We start from the raw sequence: 17,913 nt of genomic DNA on the forward strand, positions 1-17,913 counted from the left end.
TTAAATTGAAAAAGAGTATAAATAATGTATTTTATTGTCCAATAAATTATTTTTGTCTTTGATATATTTACTTTTGCCCTGCGATTGGCTGGCAACCAGTTAACCCTGCCTACTGCCCAAAAGCCAGCTTAGATAGGCTCCAGCACCCCCCGCGACCCTTGTGAGGAATAAGCGGTCACGAAAATGGATGGATGGATCTTTACTTTTAAATTCCATAATATCTAGGGCTTAAAAAAAAAAAAAAAAAAAGTTAATTTATTTTGGCTTTCAAATACAGTAGTCACTAATTTAGTCAGTGCAGTAAAAAAAAAAAACGTTGCTTTTTTGGCATGTTTTAAAATATTTAACTAATGTTAGTAGTTAATAACACATTGTTTTTTATTTTTTAAATTAAAAACAAAATATAGCTTTCATTAAATGTATAACGTAAACTATATTTCGAGATAAATATCTTTAAGAATATCTTTTTTTTTTTTTTTTTATTTATGTCATTCATCAGAGAAGCTACAGTATGTATGAGAGTATACGAGAGAGCATGTGTCACCCAATGTCAAACAGAAGGAAGCTCTATCGGAAGTGTGACTAAGGCAACTTGTTGTGAATGAGCCGTCCACGGGGAGCCATAATGCCACCATCCACGACCGCTGCCATCCATCTCAATGAACCAAAATGTGATTGGCTCTTTTTTGACCACTTCCTGTCCGTTTTTTTTTAGTTTGTTTGTTTTTTGGCGGGACAATGCTCGGGGTTGCCCCTTTTGCCGCCTGCCTGAAAATGTCCTTATGTCGTACAGGTGCAGACGAGGAGGCCAAAGGCAAATACGCCGTACCCGTGCTGGAGGGGACGCACGGACAGCTGGTCCTGGAGCTCAACCAGACCCTGGAGCTCAACTGCAGGTCACTTTCAAACAAACGCTACTAAACAGTGACAAATGCCATTCACGGGCTAACCAATAGCATTGGATAAGAAACGGGACTAGTTGAACACAAATGGTACAACAACATATACATATTTATTATACTCACAGTTATATATTCTTTATCCTCTGCGTAGTGTCTCCCTATCTTTCTGTATTATTCTGCCCCCAGGTGGCCAGTGTGCTCACAACAACTCAAATGCATTGAAGTGAAAAAAAGTGAAGCAAAAAAAATGTGGCAAAAGATAGTTTGATTCTTAAAATAATGTTAATTTATGTCGTACAATACTATAGCATACTATTTTTCAGATTTAAAACTGCTTTACAAAATTTTTGCAAAGCATTTTTTCGCAGAGGATAAAGAATATATGCCTGTATTGTTATATTGTCTATGTGTTGCTGGACTTTTTTTTTTTTTTTTTTTAAATTTTTCAGATATCCATTTCTTAAAGTGTTATAGCAACGTGACAGCTATGCTAGTTTTGTTAGCCTGGTTATGGTGTTTTGCATTGTGTATTAGCATTAGGCTAGCAAATGTTCCAGAATATAATTCTCTTATGTTAAATTTTACAATAAACATTACATGAAATAATGCAAGACAAAATTCAAATATATAAATTACAGTGAAATATTTTGTGCAAAACACACGAGAGTAAAAAATGAAATATTGTTAAAAATAACGGGTTTTTTTGTATTATAATAATACACCTTTTCTTCTAATATTATGACTTTTTTTCTGTAATTTTACATATTTTCATGCATTGTTTTACAAAATGTTCTGAAGCAGGCAGAGTTAAAATTATGTATTTATTTATTTATTTATTTATTTATTTACTTATTTTTGCGTGTGCCTCATCGTCCAGGGGTCGCTGGGAGCTCTCGTGGTCCTTCCCGCCCACCCTGCCTAACGACCGCATCCGCGTGGACGAATCTCGCTGCGGCAAGTCGCAGCGGCTGTACTGCAGTCGCTTGACGCTGCTGGGCGGCGCCCGACCGCACCACACCGGCACCTACCTGTGCCGATACCGACACCGAGCGCAGCGGCAGGCTTTGGTTTACGTTTATGTGGCAGGTAAGAACACACTTGCGTATTGTTCGGGCAGTTTTGCAAATGCAGAGTATGCCTTTTGTTACCACGACAACCGGGGTGGAGCTAGTTGTGGTAAAGTGAGGGCGTTGTGTAGCTATGTTTAGCTACTCTCAAGCGAAGTTTTCAACAAAAAGCTATGTATGTATATATATATATATATATATATCTATATATCTATATATATATATATATATATATATATATATTTATTTATTTTTTTAGCTGTTAGCTAATGCTAATCTATGCTAACACTGCAGCTCTAGATTAGAATTGTATTCAATGTTAAATACATTACAATTCTTTTTTTCTTAAAAAAAAAGCAAAAATATCTTAAAAGTACATTCAATTCAAATGTGTTAAAAATTGCATTCAATTTATAATTCTTTTTTCCCTAAATCCGTCATCTTTTTTTTTCTTTTCTTTTTTTTCTTTTTTTTCTTTTTTTTCTTTTTTTTATAAAATACAACAAATGTAATGTAACTATGGAAACATATTGCCACACTAGGAAAAAAAGAGCTTATGTTATAACATGATAAATTTAATGTTTTAACATGATCATTTTCATTTTTAAATTTCACTTTTTAACCTGATAATTGTCACCTTTTAACGTGATAAAGTGTGATAAATGTTAGGCTTTAACGATAATTGTAACATTTTAATGTGATAAATTTCATATATATATATTTTTTTAATTAACAAGTTATAAAATATATATATATATATATATATATATATATATATATATATATATATATATATATATATATATATATATTATAACTTGTTAATTTTCACATTTTAGTTCTGATTTATTAGCTAGAAACTTTACATTGTAAAACGTAAGGACAAGAAGTAATTGCTTTGTTTTGTTTTGCTGATTACTGGATTCAAACTTAACACATTTTACCGTAATAAATTATCATCAACTTGAAATGTATCACATTATATCACAAGATTTTAATTCAGCTGCACTTGTCACTGCAAGAAACGGATCAATCTGACCTACACCGTAACCGCGGGAGGTTTTTTAAACAGGAAGTGCTAAAAACAGTAGCGCCGATGATCTCTAAACACTTCAAGCACGGTTTCAGCACCTTACGCTGCTGTCGATATATTTCTATTCTTATTTGTATATAAATAAATGTCTTTTTTGGAGTGTAATGGGCCAGCTGTTGAAAGGCTCTAGCTTGGGCAGAGTTTCCCATGCAGGGCATCGGCCTTATCTGGCCCGCTCCAGCATCCTGTGCTTGAAGGGAGGAGGCCAGGGGTTGTGAGGGAGGGGCGGTGGGGGGACACTGGCTCTCGGACAAGGTATGTGGCCGTGCGCGTGTGTGAGGATAAGATGAAGGCCGCCGCCAAAGCAAAGAGAAGGCACAAAGTCTGCGATGGTCGGCCCCTCCCTCCCCCTCGGTGAGCATCTCTGCCCTCAAGGGGGGAGAGCGGAGGGTGGGGGTTGGCCGACCATCGCTTAGGTCTCCACTTCCATTACGCCTGGAATCAAAGCGGCGACATAAGGAAGCCCCGCTCGGTGGGCCGGTCCTTGGGGTACTTTTGTTTAGGGGGGCGTTCAGAGATTAGCTTTCCTTGAATAACAGCCATGAACGCGCAAACAATGCAGCGCAATGATTGCCTACCAACAATTTGCGTGTTTATTGTGGACGGCGGGGTTGGTTTGCGAATTCAATGACAAGAGAGCATTGCAGACTACACAATAGTGGAAGCAGCCACCAACAGAGTACAAATAAAAGGTTGACTATGTTAGGAATGCCCTTGCAAGCTTCATGGAAAGCGTCACCAACATGCTAACGATTAGCGTCAATATTATGTTAATGCTCATGGCTAATCTGACAAATTTCTCGCAACACTGCGATTATTATTATTATTATATTTTTGCTAGCTTAATGCAAAGAGTCATCATCATGCTAACGAATAGCATCGATAGTATGTTAATGTGCAAGACTAAACTGACAACTTTCTCGCAGCGCTAAAATTATTTTTTGCTAGCCTAATGTAAATGGTCATTGACATGCTAACGATTAGCATCGATAGTACGTTAATGTGCATGGCTGATCTTACAACTTTCTCGCAACACTGCAATTATTTTTATTTTTTTACTACCTTAGTGGAAAGTGTCATCGACATGCTAACAATTAGCATCGATAGTACGCTAATGTGCATGGCTAATCTGGCAACTTTCTCGCAACACTGCTATTATTTTTTACTACCTTAGTGGAAAGTGTCATCAACATGCTAACGATTAGTATCAATACTGCTTAATGTGCATGGCTAATCTGACAACTTTCTCGCAGCACCGAAATTATTTTTTGCTAGCTTAATGTAAAGGGTCATTGACATGCTAACGATTAGCATCGATAGTACGTTAATGTGCATAGCTAATCTTACAACCTTCTCGCAACACTGCTATTATTTTTTATTTTTTTTTACTACTTCCACTTAGTGGAAAGTGTCATCGACATGCTAATGATTATCATTGATAGTACATTAATGCTCATGGCTAATCTGACAAATTTCTCGCAACACTGCGATTGTTATAACTAGTGTAGCCTGTAGGCAGCATTGTGACCCGTGTTGAGCTTTTTGATGGTTCTGACCAAGCCATTTCAAAATAAAATACTGCCTACGGGTGGAAAGCGTCATCGACATGCTAACAATTAGCATCAATAGTACCTTTTACATGGGGAAAACACAAAGCAACATTAAGACCACCGAAAGTGTGTCTGGCACAGAGCTCTGTGGAACACCTTTTCTAAATGCATAGCTGCGCATGTATTTCCTGCTGTGTGCCATTTGGGTCCCTGATCGCCAGTGTTTGTCTTTCAGACAGTCAGCAGCCATTTGTGGACCATTCAGAGATGAGCCCCGACGTTTTGTACATGAAGGAGAAGCAGCCGTTGGTCATCCCCTGCAGGGTCACCCACCCCAACCTTACCAGCACCCTGGTCAAGGTAATTAAATTTCAAGAAGCCCACAGAATCTGTCATTTTGGTTGAGGGAGCCATTTTGCGAAAATCTCAGAGTTCTATTAAAAAAAACAAAAAACAAAGCTATTTTTATGATCAAATACTTTGCATTTAAAAATTTGGCCCCTGAAGGCAGTGTCACTAAACGACTCGAAATTTGGTGTGCGTGTCTATCATAAGTAGACCCACAAAAAAGTCTCAAGAAGCCTTGCTCGAAAAGACACAGGAAGCCTGCCATGTAGTAAATAAAGCAAATCAAGCAGCATAGAAAATGTCCCAAATGATCATCATCGTCGACGTCTTCTATTTCTTAACAAGCTTTTTCCGATCTTTTTTTGTTTTGTTTTGAAGCCGGCTGGAGACAGGACGTTAGGTCCAGAGTGCCCCGTTGGCCCCCCTCCAGCATCACTTCCCACAGCCTCAATCATAGTCGCACTCCCGGCCGCCAACTTTTTGCTCGTGATGCTTAAAACAGCTGGCAGGAGGAAGCCCAAGTAGTTGCAGGCTCGGCCCCCCAAAGCTCGCGCCATTGTCTCAGGGCAGCCGCGGAACACGCTGGCTGCCGTGCCAATTGTCGGATGACTAAATCGGGGAGAATTTGTCAAACAAGCAGAATGTGAAGAAAGCTTAAATGAATAAAAAAAATAAAAAAATCCCAGCTGCATGAGTGAAGCACCGAAATAGCCTGTTGCTTCACTCCATTATGAAACCAATTGCTCATTTTCCTCTTAACAACGTAACATTCAAATACAATAGAAAGAGGAAGCGTGCATCAAACCGAAAATGTTGATCAGCAAGTTGGGAAGATTAGAAATAAAGTCATTCTGGTTTGATTTAACGGGAATTGGATTTGACCAATGCAAGTTAAAAATAAACACCAACATGTTGCTCAACTGGCAAATCCTCGAGTGCTCGTATTCTCAAAGGGAATCGCTCTAAAAATAGCTTCCTTGAACCCGACTTGATTTCAGCATCCGGAGGTTTCCCGCTTGTGGTTTTTGCATGACCGGAAATTGTACTGCTGTTTTAATTCCAAAGAAAAAAAAAATGCTCTTTTCTTTTTTTCTTTTTCTTTTTTTGTTGTTGTTGTTGTTATTGTTATATTCTACGACTGCGTATTAGAGCCACATCTTATATTTTATTTATTTATTTATTTTTTAAGAGGTGGGGTAATATTCAGAGAAAAAAAAACTCACAAATTTGCCACTTTATAAAGTCGCGAATTTGCGAGAAAAAAAACTTAAATTTGCAACTTTATAAAGGGACAGATTTGCAGGGGGGGAAACAAACTCAGAAACGTACGATAAATACATGTAGCATACTCAGACGTTTGTACCAATACTTTTTTGGTCGGGTTTTCAAATAAGGAGATTGTAATTAATTGCTTTCTCACTTTGAAGTGTTGGGTATTGCCAGAGACAAAGACACCCTTGAGGATCAAGCATTTAAGTTAATTTGTTAAAATGTATATTTACGTGTACATTTATGTTTCCAGAATTATTATTTACATCTACATACATTTTGGTATTTTTTTTTGTACAAGTAGCTAAGTTGATGTGTTGAATCTGCTGCACTGCATCATTCACTTGTATTTACCTAAATTATGCTAGCTTCTGATTGGTTAGTCCTAGTCAGCTGATAGGGGATCAGGAAGTGTTGGCAGAAGTGTTGTTGAGCAGCCATGTATTAACCACCCACGGATCCTCACGTTGGACTCCAGCTACGGCAGTTTCTGAGTTTCTTTCTCTGAATGTTACTCCCCCTCTGGGGGGAAATTAAAAAAAAATATATATATATATATATATATATATATATATATATATATATATATATATATATATATATATATATATATATATATATATATATATATATATATATATATATATATATATATGTGGCCCTAATACGCCTTTGTGGTATTCAGTGTAAAATGCAATTCGCTCGGAATTTTGTTTTATTTTTTATTTTGACATGACCATTTCACATATGTCACATCCTCCAAATATTACAACCCTCTTCTCATAACGTAACATCTTGTATGTAACAAGTAATGTTAAACAATAGTGGGCCTGGCACAGAGCTTTGTGGAACACCTTTTCTAAATGCATAGATGTGCATGTATTTTATGCTATGTATCGTTTGGGTCCCATGACTGCCAGTGTTCCTGTCAGCAGCCATTTCTGGACCATTCAGAGATGCTTTAATGCAATGCAGCATAAAATATAAATAAAATTGAAAAAATTCATCCACACGAATTTCGTAGAAATGTGCTTCGGGAGCTTGCCAAGTAACAGGTGGCGCCAATCAGAAATACTGAAGAAAGTCATTTCCGGAAAAAGCACCAAGCAGTGAAGAAGCAATACGTGCCGGGTCCAAAAGACTTTTTGTGCTGTACATAATGTATTTGTTTTACTCTAAAACTTGTAACCAACCGCAAAGGGAACCAAAAATAGCTCTCGTCCTTCCCTTCATCTACTGACTGTCACAAGCCTCTGGAGTGTTTTTTTCCTGGAAGTTTTTTTTATTATTATTATTTTAGCTCGCTCGATACAACAATACCCTTGAGGCCCCCCCACTCGACTCAAACTAAGGCTGTGAAAGTGACCCCCCCACCCCCCATCCAAACCATCCTCATATCCTGTAGTAACAGGATGTGAGGAGATGGACCCGCAGTCACGTTTCCCATATCCTGACTCCTCGGACGTCTCGACCACCCTCCTCCGTCCTCGTTACCCACCTTGGCGGGCCGCGTTAGGTAAGAGGGGGCGAAGAGGAGAACAAAAGCTCGCAAAAGGGTCACCTCACTCCTACCTGCTCCCCCGAGAGAGGGCGGGAGACTTTTCGCCGTGACGGGGTAAACATTTCCTCGCCGCGGCCTCCAAGAACACAACAAGGGGTTACGCAAGGATTTCGGCAACATGACAAGAAGGCAGACGCCAGACCCCGCCAGGATTCATCAGCATCTGGATGGAGGTTTTCCTCTCATGAATTATAGCGTGACCGGAAATTGGAGTCCAAAAATACTGCAGGTCATTTGAAGGGCTGGGGAGTCGTTTCTGGAAAAGGTGAAAAATGTGCCTATATGTGTATATATTAGGGGTGTGCATTTCTCCAATAAGTGATACGGTACGATTCAAGAGCAGTTTCTAAATATGCAATTATTTTCCCAACCACCCTACAGTTCCCCAACCACAGCTTGAGTCCCGACCAGAGGAACATTCTTTGGAGCAGCCGGCGGGGCTTCACCATCCGCACTCCCACCTTCTACTACATCGGCCTCTTCTTCTGCCAGACGCTCGTCGACGGCGTGGCGCACAAGTCGCGCATCTACATCGTCCACAGGCCCGGTCTGCTCCCTCTTCAACGACGAACCATGCGGCGCTCTTATTCTGAAAAAGTCATGCAACTTCCTCCTTCTCCTTCCTGTGTGTCGTTTTAGTGAGTAACATCTTGGACGTGTATCTGAACAGCAGTGGTCCCGTGCAGGCTTTGAAGGGGGAGAGGCTGGTGCTCAACTGCACCGCCACCGGAGAACTGAACACCAGGGTCAACATCTCATGGGACTACCCTGGAAAGGTATCAAATAGACCCCATGACAATAAACAATCATTATTAACTCATTCAAACCCAAAAACGTGTAAATACGTTTTTTAATACTTTGTATTTCCATACCAAAAACGTATGTATACGTTTTGTGTTTTATTATTTTTAAACGTTTTTGTTAATGCTAGAGCACACTGAAGAGGTTGCTTAAAGCAATGGTAGTTATAGCAAAAATAGTCCAGCAGGTGGCAGCAGAGTATAAAAGATCAGCCATGGTGCAACAAGCTGTTTTTGACAGCTTTGTGAATAATGATGAAACATAGCTATATTCTAATGCTAATTGCTGCAAAACGGAAACAAATGCAAATATACCTTTTTCTCCTGATGAAAGAAGAGACTGGGGCCTTGCAAAATAAAAATCCAGTTGCTTCAGTGAAAATATCCTGGAGTGAATGAGTTAATAGTTTGTGGCAAATTCCAGGACAGATAGAAAATTAAAAGGAAAAAAAAAATAGCCCGTGACACAAGTTGCGTCGATTGACGTGGAAGTAAGTGGACATGTCTATCATAAGAAGACGCACGAAAAAGTCTCATGAACCCATGCCTGGTATCGAACAGGAAGTCAGACATTTTGGGTTGAATCAGTTTCTTTGGGCAAATTCCTGGTGAATTCCAATGGAAAGTTTGAAAAAAAAAAATAGCCCTCCACACTACTTTTACCTGTTGCAATAAAAGTTGGTAGACATAACTACGCACAAAAAAAGTCTCAAGAACCCATGCCTAAATTTGAAGAGGAAGTCGGCCATTTTGGGTTGAAGGACCAATGTTTAGAAAATTTTAAGACAAGTAGAAAATTTGAAAAAAATTAGTCCCCGACACCGGTTTCACTGATCAACATTAGATTTGGTGGACCGTTTTATCATCACGTGACACACAAAGAGGTCTAAAGGATCCATGTCCTAAACGGAACAGGAAGTCGGCCATTTTGGTTTCAATCAGCCTATCCAGGTGAATTCTGAAACTAGTAGAAAGCTTTCAAAACATTGCCCTCAACACCAAGTTCACCTGCCAACGCAAAAGTTGGTCGACATGTATATCAGAACAAGTCGCATGAAAAAGTCTCAAGGTTCCATGTTTGAAATTATACGGGAAGTCGGTCATTTTGGTTTGAAGAATCGATGTGAAAATTCTAGGGTGCAAAGAAAGTTTGGAAAAATTGGCCGCCAACACCAGTTTCATTAATGGACACAAAATTGGTTGGACATGTCTGTCATAATAAGACATATGTAAAAGTCTCAAGGACCTGTGCCGTAAACTGAACATGAAGTCGGCCATTTTGCTTTCAATCAGCCTATCCAGGTGAATTCTGAAACTAGTAGAAAGTTTGAAAAACTTAGTCCTCAAAACCAGTTACATCAGTAAACACAAACGTTGTTGGACATGTCCATCGCAACAAGCAAGACGAAAAAGTCTCAAGGATCCATGTCAGAAATTAGACAGGAAGTCGGCCATTTTGGTTTGAAAAATCGATGTAGAGAAAATTTGGAATAAAAAGAAAATTTACACTTACACTAATAATCAACCCAAAATTGGAGCAGATGAAAGTCTCAAAGGACCTCTGCTGTAAATTGAACAGTAAGTCGGCTATTTTGACCAGAATCAAACATTTTTGGCCAAATTCCAAATCTCTTCCAAAGTTACTTGATCATTTCTGGTCCCATTTTCTTGTCACCGCCGCTCATGACATTCGTCTGACTGCAGGCGAGCAACAGCGGCTCCACGTCCAAGCGTCTGCTGAAGCACACGACTCACATGCTGTTCTACAACATCCTGACCATCCCCAAGCTGCGGCGCTCCGACCGCGGCCTGTACACGTGCCGCGTCAGCAGCGGCAACAAAACCAAGCAGCAGAAAGTCACCGTTACCGTCTACGGTAAGTCAAGATATCACCGACGTCTTATTCGCGCGGCCATCGTCTGACATTCCTTTTCATCCCGTGCCCTCAGATCGTCCCTTCATCCGATTGAAGCCCAGACGGGGATCCGTAATGGACGCCCAGGCGGGGCAGAAATCTTACCGAATTTCTCCCAAACTCAGAGCGTTCCCAGCACCCGAAGTTGTCTGGTAAGACGCTAACAAAAAAAAAACGTGATCGAAAAGGTGACTCGTGTAAAAGTCTCCGTGCACGTTCTACCAGGTTGAAAGACGGCACGGTGGCGGCGGAGCAGTGCTCCCGGTACCACCTGGACGGCCACTCGCTGGTCATCCGAGACGTGGCGGAGGAGGATGCTGGGAAATATACTGTGCGAGTACGCATCCAGGAGCACGGACTCTACCAGAACCTCACGCTAATACTCGTGGTCAACGGTAAGACATTTTCAGATCGCGTTGGAATGTTGAAAGTGGTGCGCGCTATATAATGGTGAATGCTGTAGAAAGTATAAATTTGACCTCAACCGACCAATCATGATAAAGCATGTTGATGATGTCGTTGTTTGTGTGTGTGCGTCCCAGCCAGTCCGCAGATCGGCGAGAAAGCGGTGTCGTCGCAGGACCCGGGCGCCGTGCCCCGGGGGAGCCGGCAGTCTCTGCACTGCACGTCCCACGCCGTCCCCGCGCCGCACCTCCACTGGCTCTGGCACCCGTGTCCGCCCAAAGGCCTGTGAGTACGCACGCCACTACGGCACAACAATTCTATTTGGTTTTTTATTTTTTCGCTCACTCACTGCCTTTGACAAGTATACTTGTCAATTATAGATTATTTTTGAGCGGGGAGAATGGGGGAGAATCTGATTATGCTCCACTGTAAATATCAAACTTGGAAACAACTTTACTGATGCCCAACCACCGGTAGATGACATCATTGCCCCATTTAATACGAAATAAACACAGTTTCAGAGTCCATGGGAGAAATGGCTGTATTTTGGCAAACCTACATTTTTCTACTGTCAATTATAAAAGAATGGGACAGGGCAAAAAGTAGGGAGTCTATTCTGTCATTTGGTAGATTTGGTGTATATATAATTATTGAACGTAATATCGCGTGGGTATTGAAAATTTTGAAATTTTCTAAAATGACTGGCAGTGAAAGCATTAAGGGCTCCGGGAAGGTGTTTTTTTTTTTTTTCTCTCACATTAACTTGTAAAGTCTTTTTTTTTTTTTTTTTTTTTTTTTTTTTTTTTTTTTTTTTTTTGCAACTTTCAAGTTTGATGTATATATTTTTTTGCAATAACTTTTAAAAGGGACTTTTAAAGTAAGCAATTGTAGTGAATTTTAAGGCAGATTTTTTATTTTTTATATATATTTTTTTTAACCCACCTGACTTTTACAGTGGATTTTTTTCCCCTCTTACTGTAACTTTAAAAGTACTTTTTTGGACAATTAGGGTTGCCATGGAATTTTATTTATTTATTTTGCAATTATGTTTAAAGTGGATTTATTTTTCTTCTTTTTTTTTTTTTTTTTTTGCAATGGAGTTTTAAGATTTATTTTCTTCTTCTATCCCAAACTGACTTTAGAAATTTAAAAGTGGATTTTTTTTTTCCCTCACACTTTTACTTTTAAGGCAGATTTGTTTTGTTTTTTTCCCAATTTTTTACCCCCTTCTTCTTCTTTTTTTTATTTTTTCCTTTTCTTTTTTATTTATTTATTTATTTACTTATTTATTTATTTATTTATTTTTAGCCCAGACACAATTTCTGACTTTTAAGGTGGATTTTTCCTCGTTGGCTCTTCAGGTTTTGTTTTTGTTTTTGTTGATGTTGCTTTAATTATTATTATTATTATTATTATTATTATTATTATTATTATTATTGTTATTAGTATTATTATTATTAGTATTATTATTATTATTATTATTATTATCCAACAATGACGGATCGGAAAATGGATGGATGGATGGACAGATGAGTTTGTGACGTTTAATTGTTTATAGTAGATTTTTGTTGTTAATTATTTTTAAGGCGTTTTTTTCCCCCCACCTCCCTTTGACTTTTAAGTTGAATTATTTTCTTGAGCCTTTTTGACATTTAAAGTGTTTTTTTTAAGGGTTGGTTAGCTGCATCGCCCTGCACACATACGATGCTGTAATGTCGCCGTAAAAACAAAAGTGACCCGTCCGTCCCTTCTGCTGTTGTTGTTGTGCGTTAAGTGGTGTGTATTTGTGTATGTGTGTGCATTGTGTGATTGTGTAAACACGACATGTTTTGTCTATTCCAGCATGTGTCCAGACACCGTTTCCTTCTTGTAAGATGCCTTTGAGGCCTTTCATGTTTGGGAATGTGTCAAAATTTCCGTGTGTTGTGAATGTGCGTTTCATTGTGCAACTTGTTCTCCTTCTTTCTGTCTTTACGTCCTTTTTTTTTTTTTCCATCAATATGTTTAATGCAAAGTGTGCATGTTTGTGTGCGCGTGGTGCATTCACAGACACACAGCACATCTGAGACATGAAAGGACAGAGAGGAAAATACACGCACACGCACGCACACACTTGAATCGAGGGCAAGTTTCGTGCTCTCAAGCACGATTTGTCGCCTTCCAAATCAAACGTGGATGATTTAATGAATTTCCTGCGCAGGACGCAGGGTGAGAGGCGTGTTTATTATTGTGATTGCACACCACATCCTCTGATGCTTTTTCTTATATCTGACACGCGCGCGCACGCACACACTTGGCAAGAACAGACAGAGTGTTTCTCCGGGGGTCAAAGACGTATTGTGTAGCTTGCGAACGCGCCGCACAGGTTAAGTGTTACCTGAGAGCAGGGGACGCCCGTGACATCATCGACATACTCAAACTTTGACCCTCCCTCCCACTTCTTTCCGTGACGCCCGTGAACGCCTCGTAGTGTCCGATGGAGATTTCCAAAAGCTCCTAATTTGTTCCTCACGTGTACTGCCAGCACTTATTTTTCATACTGTACACAATCGTGGCTTGATTTATGACCATATGTTGATAGTTTTTATTGTCTGTCTACATGTCGCCCCATTATCCGTTGTGTACTGCTACCGCTAGTTTTGTTAGCATGTCAACAGCTCCTTGTGTTAGCCAGCAGACTTTTGGAAGTGACGTTATTTGGTTAAATTCACAAACTTAAACAGGAAGTAGCATTTCTCACAACTCGAGACAATATAATCGTCAAGATACCACTTCATAATTATGTAGCTGTAAAAGATATACCGGTAAAGGTTTTGTTTGTATTCGCCTTAAACCTAATATGACAAACTGATGTAAGTCACGAAATGATCATAAATGTTATCCCATCCCACCTGTCAAAATAGTGAGCCCATGCTGTATTAGTTGTTTATTCATGCTTTATTAAGGGTTTATTACACTGTTATTACTTGCCTACTTGTAAAACAGCTAATTTTCTCTTAACTCATTCACTCTGAGCCATTTTCACTGAAGCAACACGATTTGCTACCGGCTGTTTTACTGGATTTTGACTGATTTTGCGAGGTACGCAGAATATTCTGTTCTACTGCTATAAAAACATGGAACCTACCAAAAGAAAGATTAGACTCTCTTCTTTCATCAGGAAAAAAAAAAAGTATTTTTGTGTCTGTTTCCGTTTTGCACCAATCAGCATTAGAATATAGCGAAGTTTCATCGATATTCACATTCCCGGTGAAAACATTGGTAAAAAGAGCTTGTTGCAACATGGCCCTGGCTGATCGCTTACACTCTGCCACCTGCTGGCCTTTTTTTTTTTTTGGTAGTAACTACCATTTCTTTAAGCCACCTCTTCACATCAGAAGGTGTATCAAAGCCTCAAAGCCTTCTGTGTACTCTAGAATAATATATATATATATATATATATATATATATATATTTTCGGGAGTGCAGGACAAAGTATTAAAAACGTATTTATACGTTTTTGGGGTTGAATGAGTTAATGATATATTAAGTGTTAATAATTATTGTTATTATTATTATTATTATTATTATTATTATTAGCTTAGTTTTAATATTTATGTATAATGGTACCATTACAGAAACACTTGCCAAATAGCGAACCAACAAGTCACTGAGTTAATTTGTTACTGATTTGTAAAACATTGATAATATTTCTATGAAAATATTTCTACAGTTTATAATAGTACCTTTACAGAAAATATCTGGGGTCTTGCCAAATAGTGAGGCTACACTTGGAAGTCTAGCAGCTTATTTAGGATTTCTAAAGCATTAGTCAAATTATTTTTATGGACCTTTTATTTATAATGCTAGGTTGGCCGAAACACTGTAGGGTCTTGCCAAATAGTGAGCCTAAATGTACAAATCATTTCAAATTGCTTGGAGGTGCATGGAGGTCTTATCATTATTTTCAACTTTTTTTCTAAGACATTTATGCTGCTACTTTTGCAGAAACACCGTAGGGTCCTTGCCAAATAGTGAGCCAATACTTTTTAACAGTAAAATGAGTCATTCAAAGGCATTTGTGACATTATCAACATTGTATTAATGAAACCGTATAATAATGGTACCTTTGCAGAAAGTCTGTAACGTCTTGCCAAATAGTGAGCCTGCACATGTAAATCATCTCAAATTGCTTCTGAATGATTAACTCATTCAGTGCCATTGACGGCTATAGACGTCAAAAATCAATTTTAATTGTGCTGGCAGTGAATGAGTTAATGGCAGTCTTCTAACATTATTTTCACCTTAATTATGAGCCAATGAAACCGCTGCATTCACAGACACCCCGTTGCCAAATAGTGTCCGCCCACTTTGCAGGTGACTGTTGCGAGGTGCTTGTCAAATATGCTGCTTGTGCTTGTGCTTGTGTTGCTGTGGCTGGATCCGAATCCTCACTGGGCCTCACTTGTTCTTCCGCAGCCCGGCTGCACCGCAAGCCTGACTGCGAGCCGGAGGAGGCCCGGCGGGCGCGACGGTCCGGGCCGGGTTCGCCGGGCCCAGGAGCTCCTCCTCTCTTTCGGGCCGGGGTCCCCGCTCGTAGCGGGGTCCGGCGGCCATGGGAATACGCAGCGCTTCTTATCAGGCCCGGGCAGGAGGCGCGCTGGGCTTCCTGTGCGAAAATCAGAGCGCTTTTCCTCTCGTTGTTTGGCTTCCTCTCCCGACGCGAGACGCTTCCCAGCAGCGTGATTGTCCCCTTCGTCTTCAAACGTGGCACAGGGCTGCTTCCGAAAGACTTGATCTATTCTTGAGACGCCCCCCCCCCCCCCCCACCCCCTCCCCACACACCACCACCTTCCCACCACCAGAACTTTGCTGCTGCCCCCCCCATCACCACACACGCACATTTGCTATTTACAAAACGTGAAGGGCTTTAGGGTGGAATCTCGGGATGAACATAAAATGCTCTAGAACGTTTACAGGTAAAATTCATTGGATTTTATGCAAATGTTTTTGGTTTTTTTTTTTCCACGATTCCCAACCCGCTTAAGTTTTTGTTTTTTTGTTTTTCTTGTTAAAAAAAAATCTGAAACAAAAACTTGTTTAATCGCACTATAAAAGAATAGGATAAAATAAAATAGAAAAATATTGTGTTCTTCAATTTTTTTTCCCACGATCCCCGCTTGTTTTTTTTTGTTTGTTTGTTTGTTTGTTTTTTGTTAAAAAAACAAACAAACAAAAAACATGTCTAATCGCACTATAAAAGAATAGGAAAAAATAAAAAATAAAAATATCGGGTTCTTCCATTTTTTTTTCCACGATTCCCCAGTTGTTGTTTTTTTGTTGTTAAGAAAAAACTGAAACAAAAACATGGTTAATCACACTATAGAATTTGGCTGGGCAAACTCTGTCCTCGAGGGCCGGAGTCCTGTAGGTTTTGCGTGTTTCCCTTCTCCAACACAGTTGATATATGATCAAGTCATCAGCAAGCTCTGTATAAGCCTGATCACGATCCTGTTGATTGGAATCAGCTTGTACGTAATGGGGAAAACAGTAAGTTGTGCAAAAACTACTGAAAGTTTGAGATTCAAAAGTTTGACATCGGCAAATTAAATTAAACTTATGAGTAAATGTTCTATTCCATTTTTTGGTTCATCCTGCAATTTCTCCTGAATATCCTGAACTTTTTGTGATTAGTGCACACCTTTGGGTCCTCCGTGGTAGACGTCCCCCCCCCCCCCCGCCTGGCTTGTTGATCTGGAGTGGACTTGCAACACTGCTGAGCAGTAAAGCCCCAGCGCACAACAGCCATCTGATAAAAAAATAATATAATATATATATATATATGTATATATATATATATATATATATATTAATATATATACACATATATGTATACACATATATTAGTACACCTGCTTGACTATCTATTTATTTCCTCCATGCTATCCCAACATCCACCAGCCACATCTATCAGAGCTGCTTTGCTTGTTTTTTGTGTCCTAGAGTGGTACTATCATGGGTGCGTGTCCCCACCAAGCCCTGACCTGACCCCCCGCCCAACACACACACATCCACAAAAGCTGTGAGTTTTTACTGTTTGTTTTCTTTCCTCCAGCCAGAAATCCAAATACGAGAAGAGGTAGTGGACACAAGGTTTCATAGTTCTCTGTTGAAAAAAAAAAAAAAGAAAAGAAAAAGACGGACGCCTACCATGTAGGAAGTCTGCCGAGAGTGTCAGTGATGTCGTTATTATAACAGCCCCTGTTGTCTGTTTGTTGGAAACAGTGATTTGCATGAAGGACGATTAGGGCCACAAATGAACAACAACAACAAAAAACAAACATATATATATATATATATATATATATATATATATATATATATATATATATATATATATATATATATATATATATATATATATATATATATATATATATATACATATATATACATATAGCCATGAAATATGTGGAAACATCTGAATTTTTCAGAAAAAAATGACTTTTGTATAAATACAGTATATGTACAGTCTGTATATATTTTTAGGTATATATGTGTACATATGTATGCATATATGTATATGTGTATATATGTATTTATATGTATGTATATATGCATATACAGTATATGTACATATATATGTACGTAACGTACATATGTATATATGTATAAATATAATGTACCGTAAATAAAAATATACAATGAAATATATTTGAACTTTTTTGTGTACATCACATTTTGTTCCCATCCAAGTGGCCCTAACAGTTCTTCATAGATGACATGTAAGTGCATGCGCATGCGTGATTGCGTGTTTGCGTGTGCATGCCCCATTCTACGGGTGTCTCCCAATGTGATCTTCCCCTTGTGTAAAGATGTTCTATGAGTAATATATGAAGCTAATATTTAATAATTTTATACGACTAACTTACATATGACCAAAAATGACAATATTTGTATGACACTGTTAAAACATATGTGTTGTTTTTTTTTTTATGTTTGTATCAGTTGTTGTTGTTGTTGT

The 17,913-nt window shown here is 39.0% G+C and overlaps 1 protein-coding gene across 2 annotated transcripts in view; it reads left to right on the plus strand.

Moving 5' to 3' along the window:
- flt1 (fms related receptor tyrosine kinase 1) overlaps positions 1–17,913 on the plus strand; it is a 167,437-nt gene that overhangs the window by 1,397 nt on the left and 148,127 nt on the right. Inside the window, exons 2-11 of one of the 2 annotated variants that reach the window (XM_077509584.1) lie at positions 794–896; positions 1,780–1,988; positions 4,848–4,972; positions 8,172–8,337; positions 8,430–8,566; positions 10,295–10,466; positions 10,540–10,657; positions 10,731–10,900; positions 11,048–11,195; positions 15,369–15,546. In XM_077509584.1, the coding sequence (XP_077365710.1) occupies positions 794–896; positions 1,780–1,988; positions 4,848–4,972; positions 8,172–8,337; positions 8,430–8,566; positions 10,295–10,466; positions 10,540–10,657; positions 10,731–10,900; positions 11,048–11,195; positions 15,369–15,390 (1,370 nt within the window). In that variant the 3' untranslated portion in view covers positions 15,391–15,546. Of the gene's footprint in view, positions 1–793; positions 897–1,779; positions 1,989–4,847; positions 4,973–8,171; positions 8,338–8,429; positions 8,567–10,294; positions 10,467–10,539; positions 10,658–10,730; positions 10,901–11,047; positions 11,196–15,368; positions 15,547–17,913 lie in introns of those variants that run through there. The other variant, XM_077509583.1, reaches the window with a different exon arrangement.

This window comes from Festucalex cinctus, chromosome 20, assembly GCF_051991245.1.
Source record: "Festucalex cinctus isolate MCC-2025b chromosome 20, RoL_Fcin_1.0, whole genome shotgun sequence".
Lineage (NCBI taxonomy): Eukaryota > Metazoa > Chordata > Actinopteri > Syngnathiformes > Syngnathidae > Festucalex > Festucalex cinctus.